The following is a 21,617-nucleotide window of genomic DNA, read 5'->3' as shown; positions in this document are numbered from 1 at the left end:
TCATCATGGTATATTAATAAAATTATTTATTATAGTTATTCTCACTTAATGATACTCATTTGAAACTTATCTAATTAAAATAATAATAATTTTGAGTAAAATGTTTACATGGAGGTAAAATTTTACAACATAGGAGATATAGAACTTGTGAGATTGAGAAAACTAAAATTAAAATAAGATCCTGAAAATGACATCATATAAATTGGACTCACCACCTAATTTGTTCACTTTCCCAACAAGTTGCATATTGTTGTGATATAGTAGTACCAAATTAAAATGCCATGGCCATATCACTTTGTGCCACTCATATTCCCATGAATGTGACATTCATTGGTCCAAGTTTGAGATGCAATAGCTGCATTATTCATCATAGTGATACAATCATATTAGAAATAATTGACATGTAGTCAATCATGTGCTGGCCTCCTCATCAGGCAGTGTTGGTCTACATGTGCCTCCAATAAAGAACATATAGCAAGACCACATAAATTAAAAGTGCTTTTGTCATAAGAAAACATATATCATATGTACCGAATTATATTATTTCACTAAGGCAAAAAGAAAAAAATACTATATTTGCTCAACTCTTATTGCTATGCTATAAGAATTTGTATAAAAATATAAGATCGATAAGGAGCGATGAACGATAAGAAAGTGACGACGAAACGATGTAAAAAGATTATGAAAAATAAAAATTATCAATAATAAGAAGGGATTACTAATAAAAAAAATTAAAAGCAGAGAGAAATCAGCTTTTTTTTTTTTACTGAATTTATTTAATTAAGTTGATCATATTTGGAATACAATTTAAAGGAAGACCAGTGGACACAAAAAGGGTTGGAAGGATTGGGAGCACCAAATGCCATATGTGAGCTGCTACAGCTCCAACATGGACGCAGACTCCTCCACCACCGACCCGTGAGAAATAGTGGCGTGGTTGGTGTCCTCCGAAGACTCAAAAAGCCAGGATTAAGATTCCTGATTCTTGAGGGCTGTGTCTCGTCCGTTGAAGAAGAACATGGGACGACGAAGACAGTGAGTGACATCTTGGAAATTTCTATTCTCTCCTCCATCCTTCTCTTCTCTGTGTTTGTGCCTCCGCCGTCTCCTCTGAAAAGTCCACCAAGACGCGGTCCAAAATCCATATACTCTGCACGCATCTCGCCTTCTCCTCCCCCGTTCCTCTTATCCTGCCTCGCCAGGTACCTGACCCTCGCCAAGACTCGATTTTGATCGCCTCTTCTTGCTCTCCGAAGGGTTTCTTAGTAGGGGTGGCTGCTGTTTTGGGTTCTCTCGATCGGGTTTTTGTGCTGTTTTGTTTGGCTTCGGATGTGGCCTCGATGTTTCTGTTCCGTCGTTGGTGGTCCGGTTTGGAAGGGTGTCAAGATTCCTAAAGGCGGCATTTTGATGTCGTTTTGAATTGGTCGACCTTTTTAGGGCGGCTGGATTCGTTTGACTTCGAGGTTCCGTGTTCTCTTGATCTATCCGCCTCCTCTCGGTTTGGGCCTTCTTGTAGGTAGGGTTCGGTTTGTGTTGCCGATCCGTGGTCTCTCTTCTCCCTAGTTTGCTAAATTACGGTGCGTCTTGGTTCAGTCTACATGAAAGTTCGAATCTTTTATCGGCTCTGTGATGAAAGATGAGATTTTTCTGTTTTGTTTGAAGGAATAGCGTGGGTTTGTTCGATCCTTGAATTCTTAGGGTTTTGATTTCCTAGTCCTTGCCGTTTCATTTTCTTGTGAATGGTTCGACTTTTCGTTTTCTTTTAAGAATTCTTGTGACAGAGACTTTAATTGACATATTTTGGTTGACTGTTTAGGAATTTGAACAGTAAGAAGAATATTGCCGATCTTCTTCGCTAAGGTGAACTTTTTACTTGCTTATTCAACTATAAAATTTTCTGTGCTACAGATCTCTTGATCTGGCTGGCAATCGGAGGTTCGGTTCATTGGAGAGGTGAAGATTGTTTATACAAATTTCGCAATTTGATCCTTGTGGTTTAATATGAAGGATCTTCCTCACATGCTACCCAGCAACAGAAGTAGAAGTCAGCCCAGGGCTGTTAGACCTTGGCCCTTTTCAGGTTCATATTACTTCTCTTTGGAGACTAAGATCATCTTCTTCTCTAGTTAGTTAACTGTTCTCTTTTTTTTGTAATTTTAATTATATTATTGGTTCTCTTGAATATGATTTTTCTGATTTATGTAGTAACTACTTCCTTTTACGATGGTAATTTTCATATTTTTATTTGTTTATTTCTTGGACGTTGATTGTCTTTTGAAGAGACTTATGCCCTTTGTGAAATTCGTCAAGGTGTTTTGTAATTTTGTTTATTTTAATCTGATCTGTTTCAGGATTTTGTCTGCTCAAGTCTTTCTCTTTACTGTATTCAATTTGTTGTTTCTATTATTTTTTTATTTAGAGATCCCCTCATAGATCTGATGCTTAATTTATCTTTTTTGCAGGAATGGACTACTCAGATTCAAGACGGAAACCTCATATTCTTGCAAAACTTCTTATGGTGGTCATTCTTACAGCCTTCTGCGTACTAATTTTAAAGCAGTCCCCGAGTTTTAGCGGTACTAGTGTGGTACGTTTTTTACGCCATTTAACATGCTTAGTTATTTTTATAACAAAATTCAGCAACTTTGGGATTAGAATTGTTTCATGTATGCTGAATTTGGCTCTGCCTTACACTTTTCTGGGCAAATTTTTGATATTGTCATAAGTTTGGATTTAAAGGGCTCTCCTAAATTGACACTAAAAAGGTAGTGATTGTGCGTACTGTAAATGATCACTGATTTTATATATTTATGTTATCTGGGATCCTCTTGGTTTGTTTGGAGATGCCTATTTGAATCAATATACTGTCTAGAGATTGGTTGCTGTTAGGCTGCCTTGCACTCTAAATAATGCTAGAGTAATTTCATCTTCATCCACATATTCAATTCATTAGATATCCCATGATTTCAGATACATGGCATATTTGACATCGAAGATGATCAGGCATTTGGATGACTGCTTTCTTTCTGTTACTACAGGAGGTTTTTTCATATTTGAGAATTTGAAAATCAAATCGATACTTTCTTATGCGGATAACCAGCTTTATAGCTAACTTTTGTGTGTTTATCACAACTTGGTGAAGAGTTCAAAAGACTATGTGAATTTTATTTTGAAAATGCTTTGTTTACGTAATCTAAACCTTCTAATTTGAAATGTTTATATGTTACAGCCTACATAAGTTTCCTTTTTTGGTGACTATTAGAAGATAAAACATCTGTATCGAGTGCTAATTTACTTTCTTCATATGGCTCCGTAAATAATGACTCTGAACTATCCTTCTTCTTGCAGTTCTCTCGTCATGAACCTGGCGTTACTCATGTCTTAGTGACAGGCGGTGCTGGCTATATTGGTTCGCATGCTACACTTAGACTCCTGAAAGACTCGTATCGAGTTACAATAGTGGTATATAACTCTACCAATCACATATATGGATATATTATATTCAGATCATTGATATTCTAATAATCAATTTTATGTAGCTATAATTAGTCCTTATGGCTGATTCCTACAGGATAACCTTTCCAGAGGTAATCTTGGAGCTATTAAGGTTCTTCAGCAGATGTTCCCAGAGCCTGGGAGACTTCAATTTATTTATGCTGACTTAGGGGATGCCAGAGCTGTATCCTGATCAATTGAATATTATTTTGGCAAACTAATTCAATGCTGTTGAATTTTGGCTCAAATGTCCTGAAGTTTTTTCTTAACAGAACACAAGGTCAACCGCATATTTGCTGAAAATGCATTTGATGCTGTTATGCACTTTGCTGCAGTTGCTTATGTAGGGGAAAGCACACTTGAACCTCTCAGGTCTGCTATTCGTTCAAGCATCTCACAAAGGAAAATAGGAACAGGATTTTGTTTCCTTGTATAAATTTATATATCTCTAAGGCTGGACCTTGTTAATGTTTAAACATAACCCTATATAGTTTTGCTGCAACATCTGCATATGCTTTCCTATTAATATTTCTGTACAAATCGGGAGGAGAGCTTAAGGTTGAGTGGCAGTGTGTCAGCATCTACATCTTACCTCCTTTTTTTTTGTGAATGTCTATGCAACCTTTTAAGCCTTGTTTTTGGGAGATTTAACCCTATTAAATTTCTGCTGTATATTGCTTCTAGGTTCTGGTAGCAAAAACACAACGAAATCTTTTAACTCTCTATATGTGGATCATAAATAAGACATATTAACTGCTATCTGATGGCCTTATTGTGCATTTATGATTTGAGATAGCAGTTTTCCAAGCTAAATCTGTATTATGATATTCAATCCTCTTTCCATTCATCCTGATGTGATTTTGTGTTCCTTATAGTGACACTATCAACTATGACAATCTCAAAATAATATTTGTAATGATTTGAGATGAAAAAAAATTGTTTGAGGACCTCTTTCTATTATGTGTGATCAAGGTCATCGAACACCTTGGGTTTCCTTGTTAAGTACCTTGTTAAGGTGTAGTAAAATACCAAACAGTTAGTATTTGTTTCTACTATGTTTTGTTAAATTATACATAATTAGATGTGATATCTGATATCTTTTGTCTAGGCTATAGATCTCTGTAATGGACTCAAATAGTTTGTAAAGTAAAAGGGAATGCTATCATATATCCTGGAATTCAATTAGCAGATGTATGAGATTAGAAAAGGGTTTAACAATTCATGACATGGATACTCATGACTGCACATGTTTTGGTAATCTTGCTACAAATATCACACCCTGGGAATATGGGTTCAGAGCATGGCATTTGAAGCCCAACTATGTCTATTATGTAAGACTTTGTCATGTGTGGATTTGTAAGTCATTTATTTAGAATTGACTATGATATTTAGATGTTGAAATTTGGGTTAAATCCAATAATTTGTAGTTTGATATTCCGCTGGCTTCCAATTCATAGAATCTTTGTCCTCAGCATCTACAATGTATTTATAACTTAATTTCAATGAATCAGAATAGTTAATGCATTCTGGATTCTAGTGTTATATTTTATTCTGAATCTTGCATTTGTTTATGTGTAACTTTTTCTGCAATAGGTACTATCACAATATCACAGCAAATACCTTGGTGATTCTTGAGGCGATGGCAGCGCATGGTGTAAAAACTTTTATTTACTCAAGTACATGTGCTACTTATGGAGAACCAGAAAAAATGCCTATCACAGAAGAAACTCCTCAGGTGATTAAGGATATCTGATTGCTTCGATGGACTTGACCTTATTGGCGTCTAGTTTTGCTGGCTAAAGACCATTCTGTGCTGTTGATATAATGTCCTTGATAAAACCTTCTAATGCTTTCGTCTAAGGTACTGTATGTGTAAATGGTAACAAATGTGATTTCATGTGCAATCCAGCTACCTATCAACCCATATGGGAAGGCCAAAAAGATGGCAGAGGATATCATTTTGGATTTCTCAAAGAGATCCAACCTGGCAGTCATGATCCTAAGGTCTGTTGCTGATGGTAACAACTTCGAGTATGAAATCTTCTGGAGTATGGGACTAATTTATTTCTCTACATTGATAGATATTTCAATGTCATCGGGTCAGATCCAGAGGGAAGATTAGGTGAAGCCCCGAGACCTGAACTACGAGAACATGGGCGTATATCTGGTGCTTGCTTTGATGCAGCACTAGGTATCATACCAGGGTTGAAGGTATTTTCCTCTATCTTTTCCTAATGTTATTTAGATCATTTATAAAGTCTTCTATGAACAGGAACAGGATGTTGCATATTTTATAGAAATGATAAGATTCTTGGTTTTATTCATAGGTTAAAGGAACAGACTACCCAACAAGTGATGGAACTTGCATCAGAGACTATATTGATGTTACTGATCTCGTTGATGCTCATGTGAAGGCCCTTGACAAGGCAAAGCCTAGCAAAGTTGGCATATTCAATGTTGGTACTGGAAAAGGTTGCTCTCTCTCTCTCTCTCTCTCTCTCTCTCTCTCTTCTTTGTGTGTGTCTCTCTGATAAATGTTCTTTGTTGCTTTCAGGTAGATCTGTGAAGGAATTTGTGGAGGCCTGCAAAAAGGCAACTGGGGTGAACATTAAAGTGGATTATCTAGAACGCAGACCAGGGGATTATGCCGAAGTTTATAGTGATCCTTCAAAAATCAATCATAAGCTCAACTGGACCGCGCGCTACACCGATCTTCAGGAGAGCCTCTCGATCGCATGGAGGTGGCAGAAATCACATCCAAATGGTTACGGGACACGATCGGTCATGGCTGTTTGATCATCTCTTGTAGATGTGGGTTTCCGTTGTAAGTCATTTTACGGGGTCATCATTGCTTGCTTTGATGAGAAGAGGAGTCGGGTTTGTGGGCGCATTGAAAAAGAATTGAGACATCAATTAGAAATATGATCTTACCATAGAAAAGGTAGGAATGGAGATGATTTGTTATTTTTACAAGTGCTAGGAGGAACCCAATAAAGTACGGAGTTGATAGTTATATTTCCCTGTTATTCGATTTCTTTTGTATAATTCTTAAAATTGTGATTAAATGCCATGTTGAGTTCTTCCATTTTGAGTTATTCATTCTTCTCTATACAATGGTTAAGGTCAAATATCATTTACAAATATTTCTTAATATCATTCTTCTCTATTTAAAATAAATTAGAAATAACAAAAAGAGGTTATCAATAGAAAATTTCAATCTAAAATATCATTTACAAATGCTTCTTAATAATATACGTGAAGACCATTAGCTTCGAGATAAACTATATAAATAAAATATAATACGTAAAACGATCACGGATCAGAACAAACCCTAAATCGATTGGTTTGTCTTCACGTTTCGATGGAGTAACTACGATAGTTTATGCAACGTTTGCTCATCACTAATTAATCTTCTTTTGATGCATATCCTTGTTAGACTGGCTTAGGCAAAAACCTACATCCATAATATCATAAAAGAAATATAATATTAATTGATATATTTGTTGCGTACAAATCGACAACTTGTAGACTTTAGTCCATCTCTCTCTCTCTCTCTCTCTCATTCGTCATCCTCAATCAAATCTAAGCTTCCTTTCCATCTCTCAAGCTCTCCTCGCGACTATATTCCATCTCTCTCCCTCTCTCTTTCACGAACACATTCAATTTGTTGTAGACTTTTAAGCCATGTCTGTCTTCCTTTCGCGATTGTCAAACCATGAGCAAAGAAACTGCGTGGAAACTTCCGCGTGGTAGTGCCGTGGACACGAAGGAGAAGAGGATGATTTGATGACTCATCAGCTGAGAACTACTTGCCCGTTGGAGGAGATTATGATAATAGAGTAGTGGCTTTCGAAAAGGATGTGAGTGAGACCTGTCATGTCAAACAATAATAATGGACACGACATTTATCTTAGTAGAATTCGATAAGTTTCGGAACAAAGACTAATAGACCCTTCCTAAGACCATTTCTTTCGATTTCCTGCCCTCGCATCGTCTTGCTTTCCTCTGAAGATTTTAGTTTCATGTGGAATTCTATAAAGTTCCAACATATACGAGAATAATCTCCCACCATTCCTCGTATCCGAGAATAAACTTGTGCGTGCTAGTGCCGTGGACACGAAGCAGAAGATAGATTAGCGGCGGACTGGAAGAAGAAGTGCTTCCGAAGTTGCTCCTTGTGGCCTGCTGATCACGACAGCTCCTTGTGGCTGGCTGGTAATCTCATAGCGTGGTGAAATTGGAGTTGGGGCATACCGACCAGGAGGAGCAGAGTCATCGGCGCCGCAAATGGAGTCTTGAGATGTTAGAAAACGATCCAACTGTCCAATCTGAAACACTCGTCGATATCAAATGGAAAGAAGTCGTTCCGGAAGATCTGCTACCTTGCCTTCGACAGCTGACGATTTCTCACTGTCGTCTCACCGGTCCTTCGACTTGCATCGTCAAAGATTCCGAAGCTAAGCGGCTGCACCAATACGAAACGAGTGATCCTTGAGGCACAAGCAGAGGTGGCGTCTGCTTTCCCTGCTCTTGTGAATTTGAAATGCTTTTATGAATTTTGGATCATCTCTTTTCTGGTATGTTGTCACTCCTTCCTCCTTAGCTGTGATGGAGTAGGGATCCATTTTTCCGAGTTCCTACTAGTGAGAGAAAGTAGTTTTAGTTCCTGTGAACTACTGACAGAAAGAGCTAAACTAACCAACTGATATATAAAATAATATAGTGGACAGTCTTTAATTATGAACTATGGGTAATAGAAAATTCTTAATCCAGCCGAATGCAGATGCACCTAACCAGCTTGGAGAAGGGAAATAATACATTACATCAAGTTGAGACGAGCATCTTCTGTCCTTACACATCATTTGTATTGCTCGTTGGATTTAACCGTGGTTGTAAGCAGTACTCAAAACTCATCTTAGATCTGGAAAGAACTGCTCGCACCATCACTGTGTCATCATCATCATCTTTCAGGTCAGACTCCCTCGCTCGAGTTTCATTTCCCCTAATCAGATCTTCTATGCAAATAATTTCACTAGTACAGCTCGCAGGATAGTCATAGGGACAGCAGCTGATCATCTTGCTTCTCTGCAGATATACTGAGGGAACTGTCGTCCATCTTCCACATGAACTGCTCCGATAGACTTCTTCCGGACTTCGAGGTTAGCATCTTGTGCTTTCGCTTCTGCCTTTCCATCTCGATAGCACTGTCATCCACAGGTTTTGCTAGGAAGTAACCATTTTTCTGAAACATACCACCGTAATAGGCACCTTTCAATCAGAAACCTAACATATTTTCCATCAGATTCTTGCAATCTCATGCTTTATCGATACATATGTTCATCAGGAACACATTCTATGGAACCGATCTGTTTGTAAATATTGTAGAAAGATGGAAAATCCATGTAGTTTTGGAGTATGAGCCTTTTTTTGTTAGGGCATGTACTGTAAGCGACCAGTGAAACGAGTGGACAGAGGTGGCAAGAGAAGGGTATGAAAATCCTAAAGATATTAATGTGAGACACAAAATAGACATTATGAAAGGTTGGTAGAGGAAGAACATGAGCACACACTATTCGAAATCCATCTCCAAATAAAAGATAATGCTTAGGATGTGAAGGAGGCTACAGACATTGATCGACGGTATAATAATAATATAAAAAATAAAAGAACTAAAGGATGAATATGGAAAAAGAGAGATAATAGAAGATACTTAATTAAAATCGAATTTTTATAGAGCCGGCCAAACCAAAGTTCATACATATAGACCACATCTCTATGAACCCGACAAGTCTCAGGAAGTCATGTGGGCATACAGAGAGCAATTAAGACAACAACAGATGCTGTAATCAAATTCTCTATCTTTCTTCTTAAAGTAAAAAAAAACTTACTCTGCAATCAAATGCAAAGGTCACATTCCATCTGATCTCTCAGGATATGACGGAAGCCCACTGCCGTATGCATTATTTCCCCGACAGCTAGTAAGTAGTCTTCTTCGTGGTGTTTAGCCACCCAAGAACTCGAGGAAGAAGACGACAATGGCGAAGAATAGGAGTAACAAGACGGAGCAAGTGCTTAAGATTTTGATTACTGTCATCAGAGTTCCTGGCTTTGGAGTCCTGAAAGTGAGCAGCTTCACGCTGAAACTGGATAGAAATGCGAAGAACATCACCAGCACGCAGAGCTTGAGCTGCAATTCACTGCCTTTTCTGCCGATAAATCCTGAGAAGGCGCCCATAAGACCTCCGAAGCTGATCGATGTCGTGGTAGTAGCGACCTTGGAAATGAGTTTGAGCTTGAGATCATGACCAACGTTGGTAGTAGTGCGCGGTCCGTGCGGCTGTTTCTGGGTGCTGTGCCACTCTATGCAGAACCAAAGAGTGACTCCAAGAAATGGCGTCGGCAGGAGAACCAGTACAAGGAAGACGTCAAGGAAAGCAGAAGCCGCCGTAGCGGCTATGAGTGCCAATGAGCCCAGCAGAGAGTAGCTGAGTGCTTTCAGGACCTTGGTAAGGAACTCCCTGGTGCTTTGCTGCTTGAAGCTTGGTGGGACTGAGCTGAGCAGCATCAACAGAAGGCCGAACATGGCGGCGAAGAACATCTGAAAGATGCAGATCTTCGTGTTTATGGTAAGGGCTTGATCCGAATGACTTTTAGCGGTCCCAATAAGAGTAGTTATCAGCCCACTGAATGCAAGGGAGACAACAGTGGATGAGAGACCCAACGAATGTTTCAGCTCTGATTTATAGCTCCCATATCCTGTGGAATTCTGATCATGGTCATCCCCTGCGTGGACTATGAAGTAGAAGAGGGTGCCGAGAAGCAAACATCCCGGAAGCAGGGCTGCCAGAAACATGGAGCGTTTATGGAGGAGAGTTGAGAAACCAGCTGCTGTAAGGATGAGGAGAGCGCATGAAATGACGAGGAGGAAAACGGTGGTCATATGCTGGCCTCTTTGGACACTGTGATTCTTGCGACTTAGCAAATTGATGGTGAAGAACATTAGGGTTACCCCACAGAGAAGACTGCAGGTGGTGAGGAAGCCGCAGATGAGAAGGTGCAATTCGTTTGCATGGCCTTTCAGATCTCGCTGTGCTATGAAAACTGCAAACACTGCCATTAAGCTGATGATTATATCAATGAAGGCGAACTGTAGGATTTGCTTCAACTTGGATTCATAGCTACATGTTCCGTGACCTCTTGCAACTTCACCTCTTTCTGCCTGAATCAAAGATAGACAAAATCAAAATCCTCAGATTCTTGAGAAACGAAGAAGTAGAAGACCTAAAGGGAGGGATAAACATGAAGAAGACAACGCAATGAATAAATACATGTCTCCATCCGTAAACATGAAGAAGACAACACAATGAATAAAACCTATTGTTGGAAGTTGTTTATAGCAAGCAAATAGAAGAAGAACTAATACATGTGTCTTTGTCCTATCAAAAATTTATTTTGAGGCTTAAACAAGTCTTGAGAAGTTGCAAATCTTCCCAAGAAGCTTAATTTCTTGCATATGTAAATTTGTTTGGGGGATCCAAAAAGAAAAAGATGTGTCAGGAAATTCAAGGAAAAAAAAGCAGAAATTCTTGTTGTAGCACAATAAACAGTGATTCATATTATTCTGAGAAGGAACTGAGTGCTTACAGCTTCCCATGAGTTCTGAAATATGCCATCGACCGTTGACCGCAACTGGATCTCGGTCGTGGAAGGAACAGTGGTTTGGTGTTGCTGCCAGACAATCAAACATGAGATCAGTGAAGAAGAGGATCGAGGAGGAGTGGTGTTTGTGAAAGAGCGAGCAGATCTGAGAGAGAGAGAGAGAGAGAGAGAGAACTTCTCCGGTTTGGTTGCAGAAGAAGAAGAAGAAGGGATGAGAAGAACCTGAGGACTTGAGCGAGACTCTGATGGTGGATTCAGAGAGAGAGAACTTCTCCGGTTTGGTTGCAGAAGAAGAAGAAGAAGAAGAAGAAGAAGAAGAAGAAGAAGAAGGGATGAAAAGAACCTGAGGACTTGAGCGAGACTCTGATGGTGGATTCATCTTGCAGATTTCGACCGATAAGGAGAGAGGGTGGAGTGGAGAAAGCAGTGACAAGTATGATGTGGTATCTGATGATTTATAGTCTTCGAGTATAAGGAGTGAGGGAGGGAAGTCTCTAGGTCCTTCTTCTTCCTTCTTCGTCGGGGAAAGAGAGGAAGCAAAATGGAGACGCGTCCTCCACGTTCGCTGTTCTTCTGATTTGTAGCCACGTGAACGCTTTGGCAACAAAACTATTGACTTCAGCGACCCTCTCATCTCTCTCTCTCTCTCTCATGTCTTTAATAAGCCGAAAAACAATATATAAAAATAATTAATTTAGATTACATAAATAAATAAATAAATAATTTAATGAGCCCAATTAGTAAAATCATAAATAGAATCGAATATAAAATTGATTCATATATAATCAATTTTACTAAAAAAATCTTAAACCAAGACAATAGACATCAATATGTAGAGGTGGCGGCGCTCTATATTTGTGTAATTATTTCGATAATTCCAAAATGATTGTGAATCCACCATTAAAACAAAGGAAATGATTGGAGTGATTGAATTATCAAAGTAAATAAATAATAAACCGATGAGAAGTATAATGATAGGATTAATAAAATCAATTTTTTCGTCTCTCAAATTTCTAATAAGATGATCGAATCAATAATTATCTTCACGTCGAGTGAAAAGTTTCTTTGGTCAAATCAATTCGAGGAAACGGACGCTGGTGATCAAGTCAGTCAGTCTCCTTGCTAGCGGATGCACATTAGTTTGATGTGCTTATCCACGTTGACGGGGATGACAACACAATGTCGGGGTCTTATCCTCTTATCAGCTGGTTTCCGGGTGATCAGATCAGATGCATTCAAATCGGACCGAACCGAATTGTTTTTTTCGATTCAATTTAGATAAGATAATTTGAATCAAAATTAATTCTAATTTATCTAATCAAATCGTTTCAAAACTTATTAATTCGGTTTGATTAATCGATTTTATTTATTGTAAATACTTATATATATATATATATATATATATATATATATATATATACGAAAGATGTTCATTCGCTTAAGGTATGATCCAAATAGATCCATCCGAAACTGACCTATTCTTTAATTAGAAAATAATATACGGAAGAAAAAAAAAGATGATCGACAAGGTCAGAAATGGCAGCTGCTGAGTGGGTTACTTTGTAGTGTGTCGGTGCGGTCTGCCAACTCCATAGGCTATTGCACCCATCAAGATTCTCTTTTATGTAACATTTTTAACTAATCATTTTCTTACAAAAAATAAATAAATCATATTTGACTCAATAAAATGATCTTAATATCTTTAAAATGCTTTAGTTGTATTATTATATAATTTTTAAAATCTAAATCTCAAAAATTAATTGGCCTATCTAATATTTTAACCCTAAAATCTGATTATATTCTAATAGATCCTCAAAATCATTGCTATGATATCATTAAATTATCACATCTCATATTTATAAAAAAATTAAATCATCATTTTATTATTTATAATTTAGACACTCTATTTTTTTTCACCCTTGAATTCAAGTCCCTATCTTTATGGTAAAACTATAAGCGAAGAAAATATCTCTTTCATTTAAGTCTTAGATTTATTATCAAGTAGTAGATTATTCTGAAAATCAATATAAGATAAAAATATATCAATAACCACACATGCTAGTAGGAATATTTGAAAAATTATAAAAATAATCTTTAATATTCATGAAACATATGTAAATATCAATAATTTAATACGAAATGATAATTTATTAATTCATTAAAAAAATAATGATAATTCTTATGTAATAAACAAAAATAATGATAATTCTTATGTAATAAATAAAAATATGCATTAGTCATATACAACACATACATAACAAAGACGTACATTACACTCGATGATACACTCTCTTAATAACGAATGGAAAGGCATACTCAATGGGATGGATTCATTTCAACAGTAGATAGAGAAAACCCATATCGCATTCCCAATAATGAATAGAGTGATCTCTCTCTTAATAACGAATGGAAAGACATATTCAATGGGATGAATTCATTTCAACAGTACATAGAGAAAACCCATATCGCATTCCCAATAATAAATAGAGTGATATCTCTCGTATGCACAAATATGAATAATCTAACTATCACATTTGATAGCCTGCTAGTCTCCGAATTGAGTCACTTTACCTATCCTCAAAAAGATAAATAAATAGCCATGATCATTTATCTATTCATTTATACATGTATCCAAGAAATAGTATAATAAAATACTATGAGGAACCATATTTTATGTATAATCTATTAGACTATATCCATTAGTAGCTCCTGATAGGCATGCAACTTAGGTTATACTTGTAATATAGACCACTAACATAGTCACATATACTACATGGTAACAATCATATTAATATCATAAACTTAAAAAGTAAAAAATCAATAATCATTTTCAAATAACACTTTCAAATAAAAAAATTAAATTCATCGAATCATAAAAACATAAGAAATCAATGTCTTAATTCTCAATCAACCAAAACCTAATTGGAATAGCTCAATTGACTTTAACAAAATTCTATTCAATTAGGACCTAACTAAACTAATATCAAATCCTTATAGAACTGATATGGAATTATCATAGACGAGTCAATTCAGATTTGATTGATTTCGATTAGGTCAAGTAGTTTTGAACTAGTCAAGTTGGTCTAAAATCACCCAAAATCTATTTGAATCAATAAAATATTATGATTCAGTCAATTAACGAGCTTAAACCAATAATGAGATAGGAAATTAGACTATGTTATATAGTGCTAAGTCAAACCAAATCAACTCATATGAGTCTTAAACGAGTCATGTGCGCTACACATGCTTATCCCAAATAATAGACTAGGCTGAGGTACAACGAGATGTATAGAGGGACGATAATGTGCTTAACACCAATCGCATAATTGGGCAGGCCTAACTTCGTGGATTGAGCTGAGCCTTACCACTAAACTAGGTTACGCTTAGTTCACGAGTTAGGTCATACATCAACACATGAGTTAGGGTTGTATCCGATCACATCAATTGGGTCGTACTTGGCCACATAAGCTGGATCATGCTTAGTCATATGGGTTGAGTCATACCTTGCCATATGGGTTGGATTATACATAATTATATGAGTTGGGTTATGCTTGGCCACATGAGTTATGTCATATGAGTTGGGTCCTATATAATCACTTGGGTTGAGTCGTATTTGACCATATATGTTAAGTCGTGGCCATACGGGCTAGGTCATGTCTGACCACATTAGTTGGGTCAGACATGGCTATATGGGTTGGGTCATGCTTCGCCACATATGCTATGTTATACATAACTAAATGAGCTAGGTTATCATGCTTTGCCATATAAATTGGAGTTACATGGGTTAAATCATACATGGTCATATGGGTTAGATCATGCTTAACCACATGAATTGGGTGTACATGACTATATAAACTAAGTCATGTATAGTCATATAAGTTGGGTCATACATGACCACAAGGGTCGGGTCAACCCAATTTGACAAATTAACTTCTTAAGTCAGACTTACTTAGACTGCTTTTATTAAATTAGATTTTAATATTTTAAATTATTATAGAGTAACTCAAACCTACAAATTAAAGAATTTAAATTCATGATCTTAAATTTAAAACTAATTAAACTATAGAAATTCACACATAATTCTTAAAACAAATATAGATCTAATTAAAAATTAAAATTATTATGTTAATTCAAAATAAAATTTTAATATTTAAATCAATTTTAAAATTCACTTAAGCTTAAGAGACCATTATAAGTAAAATAATCATACAAACATCATAAATCAATTATCATTAATTATTAATCATAAAATTTTAAAATTAAAATATTATTATATATCATAAAATTATAACAATCATAATATTAAAGATTTCAAAACAAGAAAAATAAGAGAGGAGGAGCCTAGAAGATGAGCTCTCCGTTAGTAATGATTTAATTTTATTTTACTTTCACACACAAAGATAAAAATATAATATTTATTTCATATGGTTAAGACACAAAAATAAAATATAAACGTTTTACTTCCTAAAAATTACATCACTCATTAGGAATAAGTCAATTAATAATTTAATTTATTGAAAAAATTCTTAACTTATCCATGTAATTAAGGAAATCAATTTTAATCATTTCCCTAATCATACTACATAAATAAGGAAGTTAATAATTTAAATAAAGTAATATATCATTCCTATTAATTAATTAATGTTAAGAAAAAAAAATCAATGATTATAAAAAGATATATCGTTTTTAAAGATGTTTAAGAGTTTTATGTTCTTCGTTAGATAATTTGTAATTTAACTGGATATAGATTAATAAGATAATGATCTCTTCTTGGTTTTAGTTATTATTTTAAGTCTATAAATAAGCATGGTATTTCAGGTGGATAGGTGACCTGTGAGTTTAGATAATCCAAATCTAGTGTAATCAGGTCTGCGATGTTGAATAAAGTTTATTCTATACCATCTCGGTTTTTTTTTTTTTTTAATGTTATATATTAGAGTTGGTCGTACTTGTTTATGCTATATGATATTTCCTTTCTTTATATGTTATTACAGCCTTTTGTCGAGTTGCCATTTTTTGTGACTACAGATTCTTAGATGAATAATATTAAATGAAAAAAAAAACTAAGTTTATACTAAAGAGATGTATCTTTCATTATCACTTTGAATACATTCTTGACTGCAAATCAGGGTATATTTTGAATCAATCTATAATCTACCATTTGATGTGAGGCAACACCTGCGTTTTAGGTCTTTCATGGTTTTCCTATGAACTAAAAGAGACAGTTTGATGGTGTTTGACTATGATGCCATCTTTCTGCTGTCTACGTTTATCGTGTTCGATTAAATAAAACTAATTTAGATTGATAAACCAGTTTCCGTTTGATTCAGTGTCATTAATCATTAATCCGATTCGATTCTAATTCTTTATTATTCTAGTTTTGTTCTGATTTAAATTAAATATTGATCGGATCTACGGCGACTTCGATAGTACGTATGATAATGTAACATTCGGTCCAATCTAACTCAGATCCGACGCGGTGGGTTCACAAGCCAAGTTGGGACCGAGAGAGATTTATTCGCTTAACTGTCTGACCCCAACTCCTATTCTTTGATTAGAAAATAATATACGGAGAAAAAGATAGGTCAGAAATGGCGGCCGCTGACTCGGTTGCTTTGTGGAGTGTACGTGCGCGTAGTCGATTCGGCCAACTCCCGTCGCCACTGCACTCATCGATCAATCATCTCACTGATGCAATGCATCGATGAACAATCATCTCGCTGGTTCTGGGAGGAAATAACCGATGATATTTGAATTTTGGATCATCTCTTTTCTGGTATGTTGTCACTCCTTCCTCCTTGGCTGTGATGGAGCGAAGTGACAGGGGTAGGGATCATTTTTCCCAGTTCCTACTAGTGAGAGAAAGTAATTTTAGTTCCTGTGAACTACTGACAGAAAGAGATGAACTAACTGATATATAAAATAATATAGTGGACAGTCTTTAATCATGAACTATGGGTAATAGAAAATTCTTAATCCAGCCGAATGCAGATGCACCTAAAACAGCTTGGACAAGGGAAAGAATACATTACATCAAGTTGAGACGAGCATCTTCTGTCCTTACACATCATTTGTATTGCTCGTTGGATTTAGCCGTGAATGCAAGTAGTACTCAAAACTCATCTTAGATCTCGTAAGAACTGCTCTCACCATCACTGTATCATCATCATCATCAGCATCTTTCAGGTCAGACTCCCTCGCTCGAGTTTCATTTCCCCTAATCAGATCTTCTATGCAAATAATTGCACTAGTACAGCTCGCAGGATAGTCACAGGGACAGCAGCTGATCATCTTGCTTCTCTGCAGATATACTGAGGGAACTGTCGTCCATCTTCCACATGAACTGCTCCGAAAGACTTCTTCCGGACTTCGAGGTTAGCATCTTATGCTTTCGCTTCTGCCTTCCCATCTCGATAGCACTGTCATCCACAGGTTTTGCTAGGAAGTAACCATTTTTCTGAAACAGACCACCGTGTAATAGGCACCTTTCAATCAGAAACCTAACATATTTTCCATCAGATTCTTGCAATCTCATGCTTTATCGATACATATATTCATCAGGAACACGTTCTATGGAACCGATCTGTTTGTAAATATTGTAGAAAGATGGAAAATCCATGTAGTTTTGGATTTTCCACGAGAGGACAGAGGTGGCAAGAGAAGAGTATGAAAAGCCTAAAGATATTAATGTGATACACTAAATAAACATTATGAAAGGTTGGTAGAGGAAGAACATGAGCACACACTATTACAAATCCATCCCCAAATAAAAGATAATGCTTAGGATGTGAAGGAGGCTACAGACATTGATCGATAATATAACAATAAAATAAGAAATAAAACGAGGTTGAATTATAACGTATCAAATTTTATTTTATTTTGTAAGCTCCTTAATTTGAAACTATTTTTAAAATTGATTATTTTGCTCTGATCACATGATAAAAGAAACATAAGTCTAAATGATGTCGCGAAAATAAATTTAATTTATTATTTTCATATGTGATTATAAATTTTTTTTTTGATCAAAATCGAATTTTTACAGAGCTGGCCAACCAAAGTTCAAACATATGGACCACATCTCTATGAACTCTACAAGTCTCTGGAAGTCATGTGGGCACACTGTGAGCAATCAATACATCAATCTTATGTTATTTATGGACAAGCCCTAAAACCATATGGGCCATGCCTCGGATGTTTTTTTGATGACAACAACTGATGCTGTAATCAAATTCTCTAGCTTTTTTCTCAAATAAAAAGACTTACACTGTAATCCAATGCAATGGTCACATTCCATGTGATCTTTCAGGATATGACCGAATCCCACTGGCTTCAACATGACATGAGCATTTTCCCGAGCAGCAAGTAAGTAGTAATTTTCGTGGTGCTCAGCCACCCAGGAACTCGAGGAAGAAGACGATAATGGCAGAGAATAGGAGCAACAAGACAGAGCAAGTGCTTAAGGATTTGATAACTGTCATCAGAGTTCCTGGCTTTGGAGTACTGAAAGTGAGCAGCTTCACGCTGAAACTGGACAGAAATGCGAAGAACATCACCAGCACGCAGATCTTGAGCTGCAATTCACTGCCTTTTCTGCCGATAAATCCTGAGAAGACGCCCGTAAGACCTCCGAAGCTGATGGATGTCGTGGTAGTAGCGACCTGGGAAATGAGTTTGAGCTTGAGATCATGACCAACGTTGGTAGTAGTGCGCGGTCCGTGCGGCTGTTTCTGGGTGCTGTGCCACTCTATGCAGAACCAAAGAGTGACTCCAAGAAATGGTGTCGGCAGGAGAACCAGTACAAGGAAGACGTCAAGGAAAGCAGAAGCCGCCGTAGCGGCTATGAGTGCCAATGAGCCCAGCAGAGAGTAGCTGAGTGCTTTGAGGAGCTTGGTAACGAACTCCCTGGTGCTTTGCTGCTTGAAGCTTGGTGGGACTGAGCTTAGCAGCATCAACAGAAGGCCGAACATGGCGGCGAAGAACATCTGAAAGATGCAGATCTTCGTGTTTATGGTAAGGGCTTGATCCGAATGACTTTTAGCGGTCCCAATAAGAGTAGTTATCAGCCCACTGAATGCAAGGGAGACAACAGTGGATGAGAGACCCAACGAATGTTTCAGCTCTGATTTATAGCTCCCATATCCTGTGGAATTCTGATCATGATCATCCCCTGCGTGGACTATGAAGTAGACGAGGGTGCCGAGAAGCAAACATCCCGGAAGCAGGGCTGCCAGAAACATGGAGCGTTTATGGAGGAGAGTTGAGAAACCAGCTGCTGTAAGGATGAGGAGAGCGCATGAAATGACGAGGAGGAAAACGGTGGTCATATGCTGGCCTCTTTGGACACTGTGATTCTTGCGACTTAGCAAATTGATGGTGAAGAACATTAGGGTTACCCCACAGAGAAGACTGCAGGTGGTGAGGAAGCCGCAGATGAGAAGGTGCAATTCGTTTGCACGGCCTTTCAGATCTCGCTGTCCTATGAAAACTGCAAACAGTGCCATTGAGCTGATGATGATATCAATGAAGGCGAACTGTAGGATTTGCTTCAACTTGGATTCATAATAGCTACATGTTTCATAACCTCTTTCTGCCTGAATCAAAGATAGACAAAATCAAAATCCTCAGATTCTTGAGAAAAGAAGAAGTAGAAGACCTAAAGGCAGGGAAAAGACATGAAGAAGACAACGCAATGAATAAATATATGTTTCCATCCGATACAGAAAAACCTACTGTTGGAAGTTGTTTATAGCAAGCAAATAGAAGAAGAACTAAAACATGTGTCTTCGTCCTATCAAAAATTTATTTTGAGGCTTAAACAAGTCTTGAGAAGTTGCATATCTTCCCAAGAAGCTTAATTTCTTGCATATGTAAATTTGTTTGGAGGATCCAAAAAGAAAAAAGATGTGTCAGGAAATTCAAGGACAGAAAAAGCAGAAATAATAAACAGTGATTCATATTATGCTGAGAAGGAACTGAGTGCTTACAGCTTCCCATGAGTTCTGAAACATGTCATCGATTATTGGCCGCAACTGGATCTCGGTTGTGGAAGTAACAGTGGTTTGGTGTTGCTGCGAGACAATCAAACATGAGATCAGTGAAGAAGAGGATGCAGGAGGAGTGGTGTTTGTGAAAGAGCGAGCAGATCCGTGAGAGAGAACTTCTCCGGTTTGGTTGCAGAAGAAGAAGAAGAAGGGATGAGAAGACAACAACCTGAGGACTTGAGGGAGACTCTGATGCTGGATTCATCATGCAGATTTCGACCGATAAGGCGAGAGCTGAGTTCAAGAGAGGGTGGAGTGGAGAAAGCAGTGACAGATATGATCTGGTATCTGATTATGATCTGGTTTTCGAGTATAAGGAGTGAGGGAGGGAAGTCTCCTGATCCTTCTTCTTCTTCCTGCTTCGTCGGTGAAAGAGAGGAAGCAAAATGGAGAACGCTTCCTCCTCGTTCTCTCTTTTCTTCTGTACTGTAGCTTCGTCAACGTTTCGTCCCAAAAAAAATATATCCTCTCGTCTCTCTCTTTCTCTCTTTCTCTCTTTCTCTCTATTTCTCTAATGGCGACACGACAACAATATACAAAAATAATTAATTTAGATTAAATGAATAAATAAATAATTTAATGAGCCCAAATAGTAAAATCATAAATAGAATCGAAATTTTTCATCTCTCAAATTTATAATAAGATGATCGAATCAATAATTATCTTCACGTTGATTGAAAAGTTTCTTTGGTCAAACCAATTCGAGGAAGCTTCATTCGTACGCAGGTGATCATGTCAGCCTCCTTGCCGTCGGATGCACGGTAGATGTGCACGTTAGTTTGATGGCCTGATCCACGTTGACGGGGATGATAACACAATGTCGGCAGATCAGCCAGTTTCCGGGTGTTCAGATCCGAACCGAATCCAATTGGTTTTTTTTTTTATTCGATTCGATTAAGGAAGGATAGTTCGAATCATAATTAATTAAAATTTATTTAATCAAATCATTTCAAAACTTATTAATCCATTCTGATTGACCAGTTAGTTAATCGATTTATAATTTTAAATATATTTTTAAATTAAATAAAAATCAATTTAATTTATTTATATATATAATATAATTCTATGGTTAGTTTCTTTTTTAAAAAAATTATTAATAAAAAACTAACATGCCAAAATTAGTCAAAAAAAGAATAATCTTAGAAAAATAGAAAATATAAGATTAATAATATTAACTATCCTCCTAAACATAAATCTTTATTTAAATTAAATAATATATGATAATATTTAAAAATTAAAAATGTAATTCGATTATCAAGTAATAATTTTTATACGTAGAGAAGCGGGGCCATAAATTAATAAAAGAAGATAAATAAAGAAAAGATGGAGAGCAACGTATAAAAGAGAAGTGATAGATGGGATGAGACGAAGCGAAGACAACAAGAGACGTGGCGATGTGAAAGGTAGTCCGAGGAAGAGACA

The 21,617-nt window shown here is 36.8% G+C and overlaps 3 protein-coding genes and 2 long non-coding RNA genes across 10 annotated transcripts; 3 read left to right on the top strand and 2 right to left on the bottom strand.

Annotated features, from left to right (window-relative positions):
• The first annotated feature begins 880 nt into the window (after positions 1 to 880).
• Positions 881 to 6,580, top strand: LOC103979020 (probable UDP-arabinose 4-epimerase 2). Of its 5 annotated transcripts, XM_009395015.3 has the most exons (12): positions 1,046 to 1,202; positions 1,817 to 1,860; positions 2,008 to 2,080; positions 2,463 to 2,587; positions 3,349 to 3,462; positions 3,572 to 3,679; positions 3,776 to 3,867; positions 5,089 to 5,230; positions 5,405 to 5,499; positions 5,577 to 5,706; positions 5,823 to 5,967; positions 6,050 to 6,580. In XM_009395015.3, the coding sequence occupies exons 3-12, from the start codon at positions 2,020 to 2,022 to the stop codon at positions 6,289 to 6,291; spliced, it is 1,254 nt and encodes a 417-aa protein (XP_009393290.2). In that variant the 5' UTR covers positions 1,046 to 1,202; positions 1,817 to 1,860; positions 2,008 to 2,019; the 3' UTR covers positions 6,292 to 6,580. The 5 variants fall into 5 exon arrangements, with proteins under 5 accessions (XP_065000415.1, XP_009393289.2, XP_009393290.2 ...); XM_065144343.1 differs by lacking the exons at positions 1,046 to 1,202; positions 1,817 to 1,860 and adding an exon at positions 881 to 1,035 and having other exon boundaries at positions 1,909 to 2,080; XM_009395014.3 differs by lacking the exon at positions 1,817 to 1,860 and having other exon boundaries at positions 1,044 to 1,202; positions 1,909 to 2,080.
• A 1,548-nt stretch (positions 6,581 to 8,128) lies between these two features.
• On the top strand, positions 8,129 to 9,565 carry LOC135634295 (uncharacterized). The gene is made up of 3 exons (XR_010495284.1): positions 8,129 to 8,466; positions 8,587 to 8,654; positions 9,427 to 9,565. It is a non-coding gene; the product is annotated as an uncharacterized LOC135634295 (long non-coding RNA).
• On the bottom strand, positions 8,778 to 11,722 carry LOC135585199 (uncharacterized). 2 transcript variants are annotated; one of them, XM_065144663.1, is made up of 3 exons: positions 11,498 to 11,722; positions 11,140 to 11,223; positions 8,778 to 10,714 (listed from the first exon to the last, which is right to left on the bottom strand). In XM_065144663.1, the coding sequence occupies exons 1-3, from the start codon at positions 11,531 to 11,533 to the stop codon at positions 9,497 to 9,499; spliced, it is 1,338 nt and encodes a 445-aa protein (XP_065000735.1). In that variant the 5' UTR covers positions 11,534 to 11,722; the 3' UTR covers positions 8,778 to 9,496. The 2 variants fall into 2 exon arrangements, with proteins under 2 accessions (XP_065000735.1, XP_065000736.1); XM_065144664.1 differs by lacking the exon at positions 11,140 to 11,223 and having other exon boundaries at positions 11,498 to 11,719.
• A 5,488-nt stretch (positions 11,723 to 17,210) lies between these two features.
• On the top strand, positions 17,211 to 18,601 carry LOC135634297 (uncharacterized). Its single transcript, XR_010495285.1, has 4 exons — positions 17,211 to 17,340; positions 17,461 to 17,528; positions 18,197 to 18,275; positions 18,461 to 18,601. It is a non-coding gene; the product is annotated as an uncharacterized LOC135634297 (long non-coding RNA).
• Positions 18,277 to 20,632, bottom strand: LOC135634294 (uncharacterized). The gene is made up of 3 exons (XM_065144665.1): positions 20,365 to 20,632; positions 20,139 to 20,222; positions 18,277 to 19,745 (listed from the first exon to the last, which is right to left on the bottom strand). The coding sequence occupies exons 1-3, from the start codon at positions 20,401 to 20,403 to the stop codon at positions 18,540 to 18,542; spliced, it is 1,329 nt and encodes a 442-aa protein (XP_065000737.1). The 5' UTR covers positions 20,404 to 20,632; the 3' UTR covers positions 18,277 to 18,539.
• Positions 20,633 to 21,617: the final 985 nt, after the last annotated feature.

This window comes from Musa acuminata, chromosome BXJ3-3 (genome assembly GCF_036884655.1).
Source record: "Musa acuminata AAA Group cultivar baxijiao chromosome BXJ3-3, Cavendish_Baxijiao_AAA, whole genome shotgun sequence".
In the NCBI taxonomy this organism is placed as follows: Eukaryota; Viridiplantae; Streptophyta; class Magnoliopsida; order Zingiberales; family Musaceae; genus Musa; species Musa acuminata.
Note: the sequence above shows the minus strand (reverse complement) of the source record. Positions and strands in the feature narration are given on the sequence as shown.

Bases quoted from the DNA above. Each gene is read 5' to 3' on its own strand.
- LOC103979020 (XM_065144343.1), top strand. From the start codon at position 2,002: ATGAAGGATCTTCCTCACATGCTACCCAGCAACAGAAGTAGAAGTCAG. The intron at 2,081-2,462 runs GTTCATATTACT...TCTTTTTTGCAG, and splicing joins TAGACCTTGGCCCTTTTCAG to GAATGGACTACTCAGATTCA. The intron at 3,680-3,775 runs GTATCCTGATCA...ACAGAACACAAG, and splicing joins ACTTAGGGGATGCCAGAGCT to GTCAACCGCATATTTGCTGA.
- LOC135634294 (XM_065144665.1), bottom strand. From the start codon at position 20,403: ATGATGAATCCAGCATCAGAGTCTCCCTCAAGTCCTCAG. The intron at 20,223-20,364 runs GTTGTTGTCTTC...ATTGTCTCGCAG, and splicing joins AGTCTCCCTCAAGTCCTCAG to CAACACCAAACCACTGTTAC. The intron at 19,746-20,138 runs GTAAGCACTCAG...TCTTTGATTCAG, and splicing joins TTCAGAACTCATGGGAAGCT to GCAGAAAGAGGTTATGAAAC.
- LOC135585199 (XM_065144663.1), bottom strand. From the start codon at position 11,533: ATGAATCCACCATCAGAGTCTCGCTCAAGTCCTCAG. The intron at 11,224-11,497 runs GTTCTTTTCATC...ATTGTCTGGCAG, and splicing joins AGTCTCGCTCAAGTCCTCAG to CAACACCAAACCACTGTTCC. The intron at 10,715-11,139 runs GTAAGCACTCAG...TCTTTGATTCAG, and splicing joins TTCAGAACTCATGGGAAGCT to GCAGAAAGAGGTGAAGTTGC.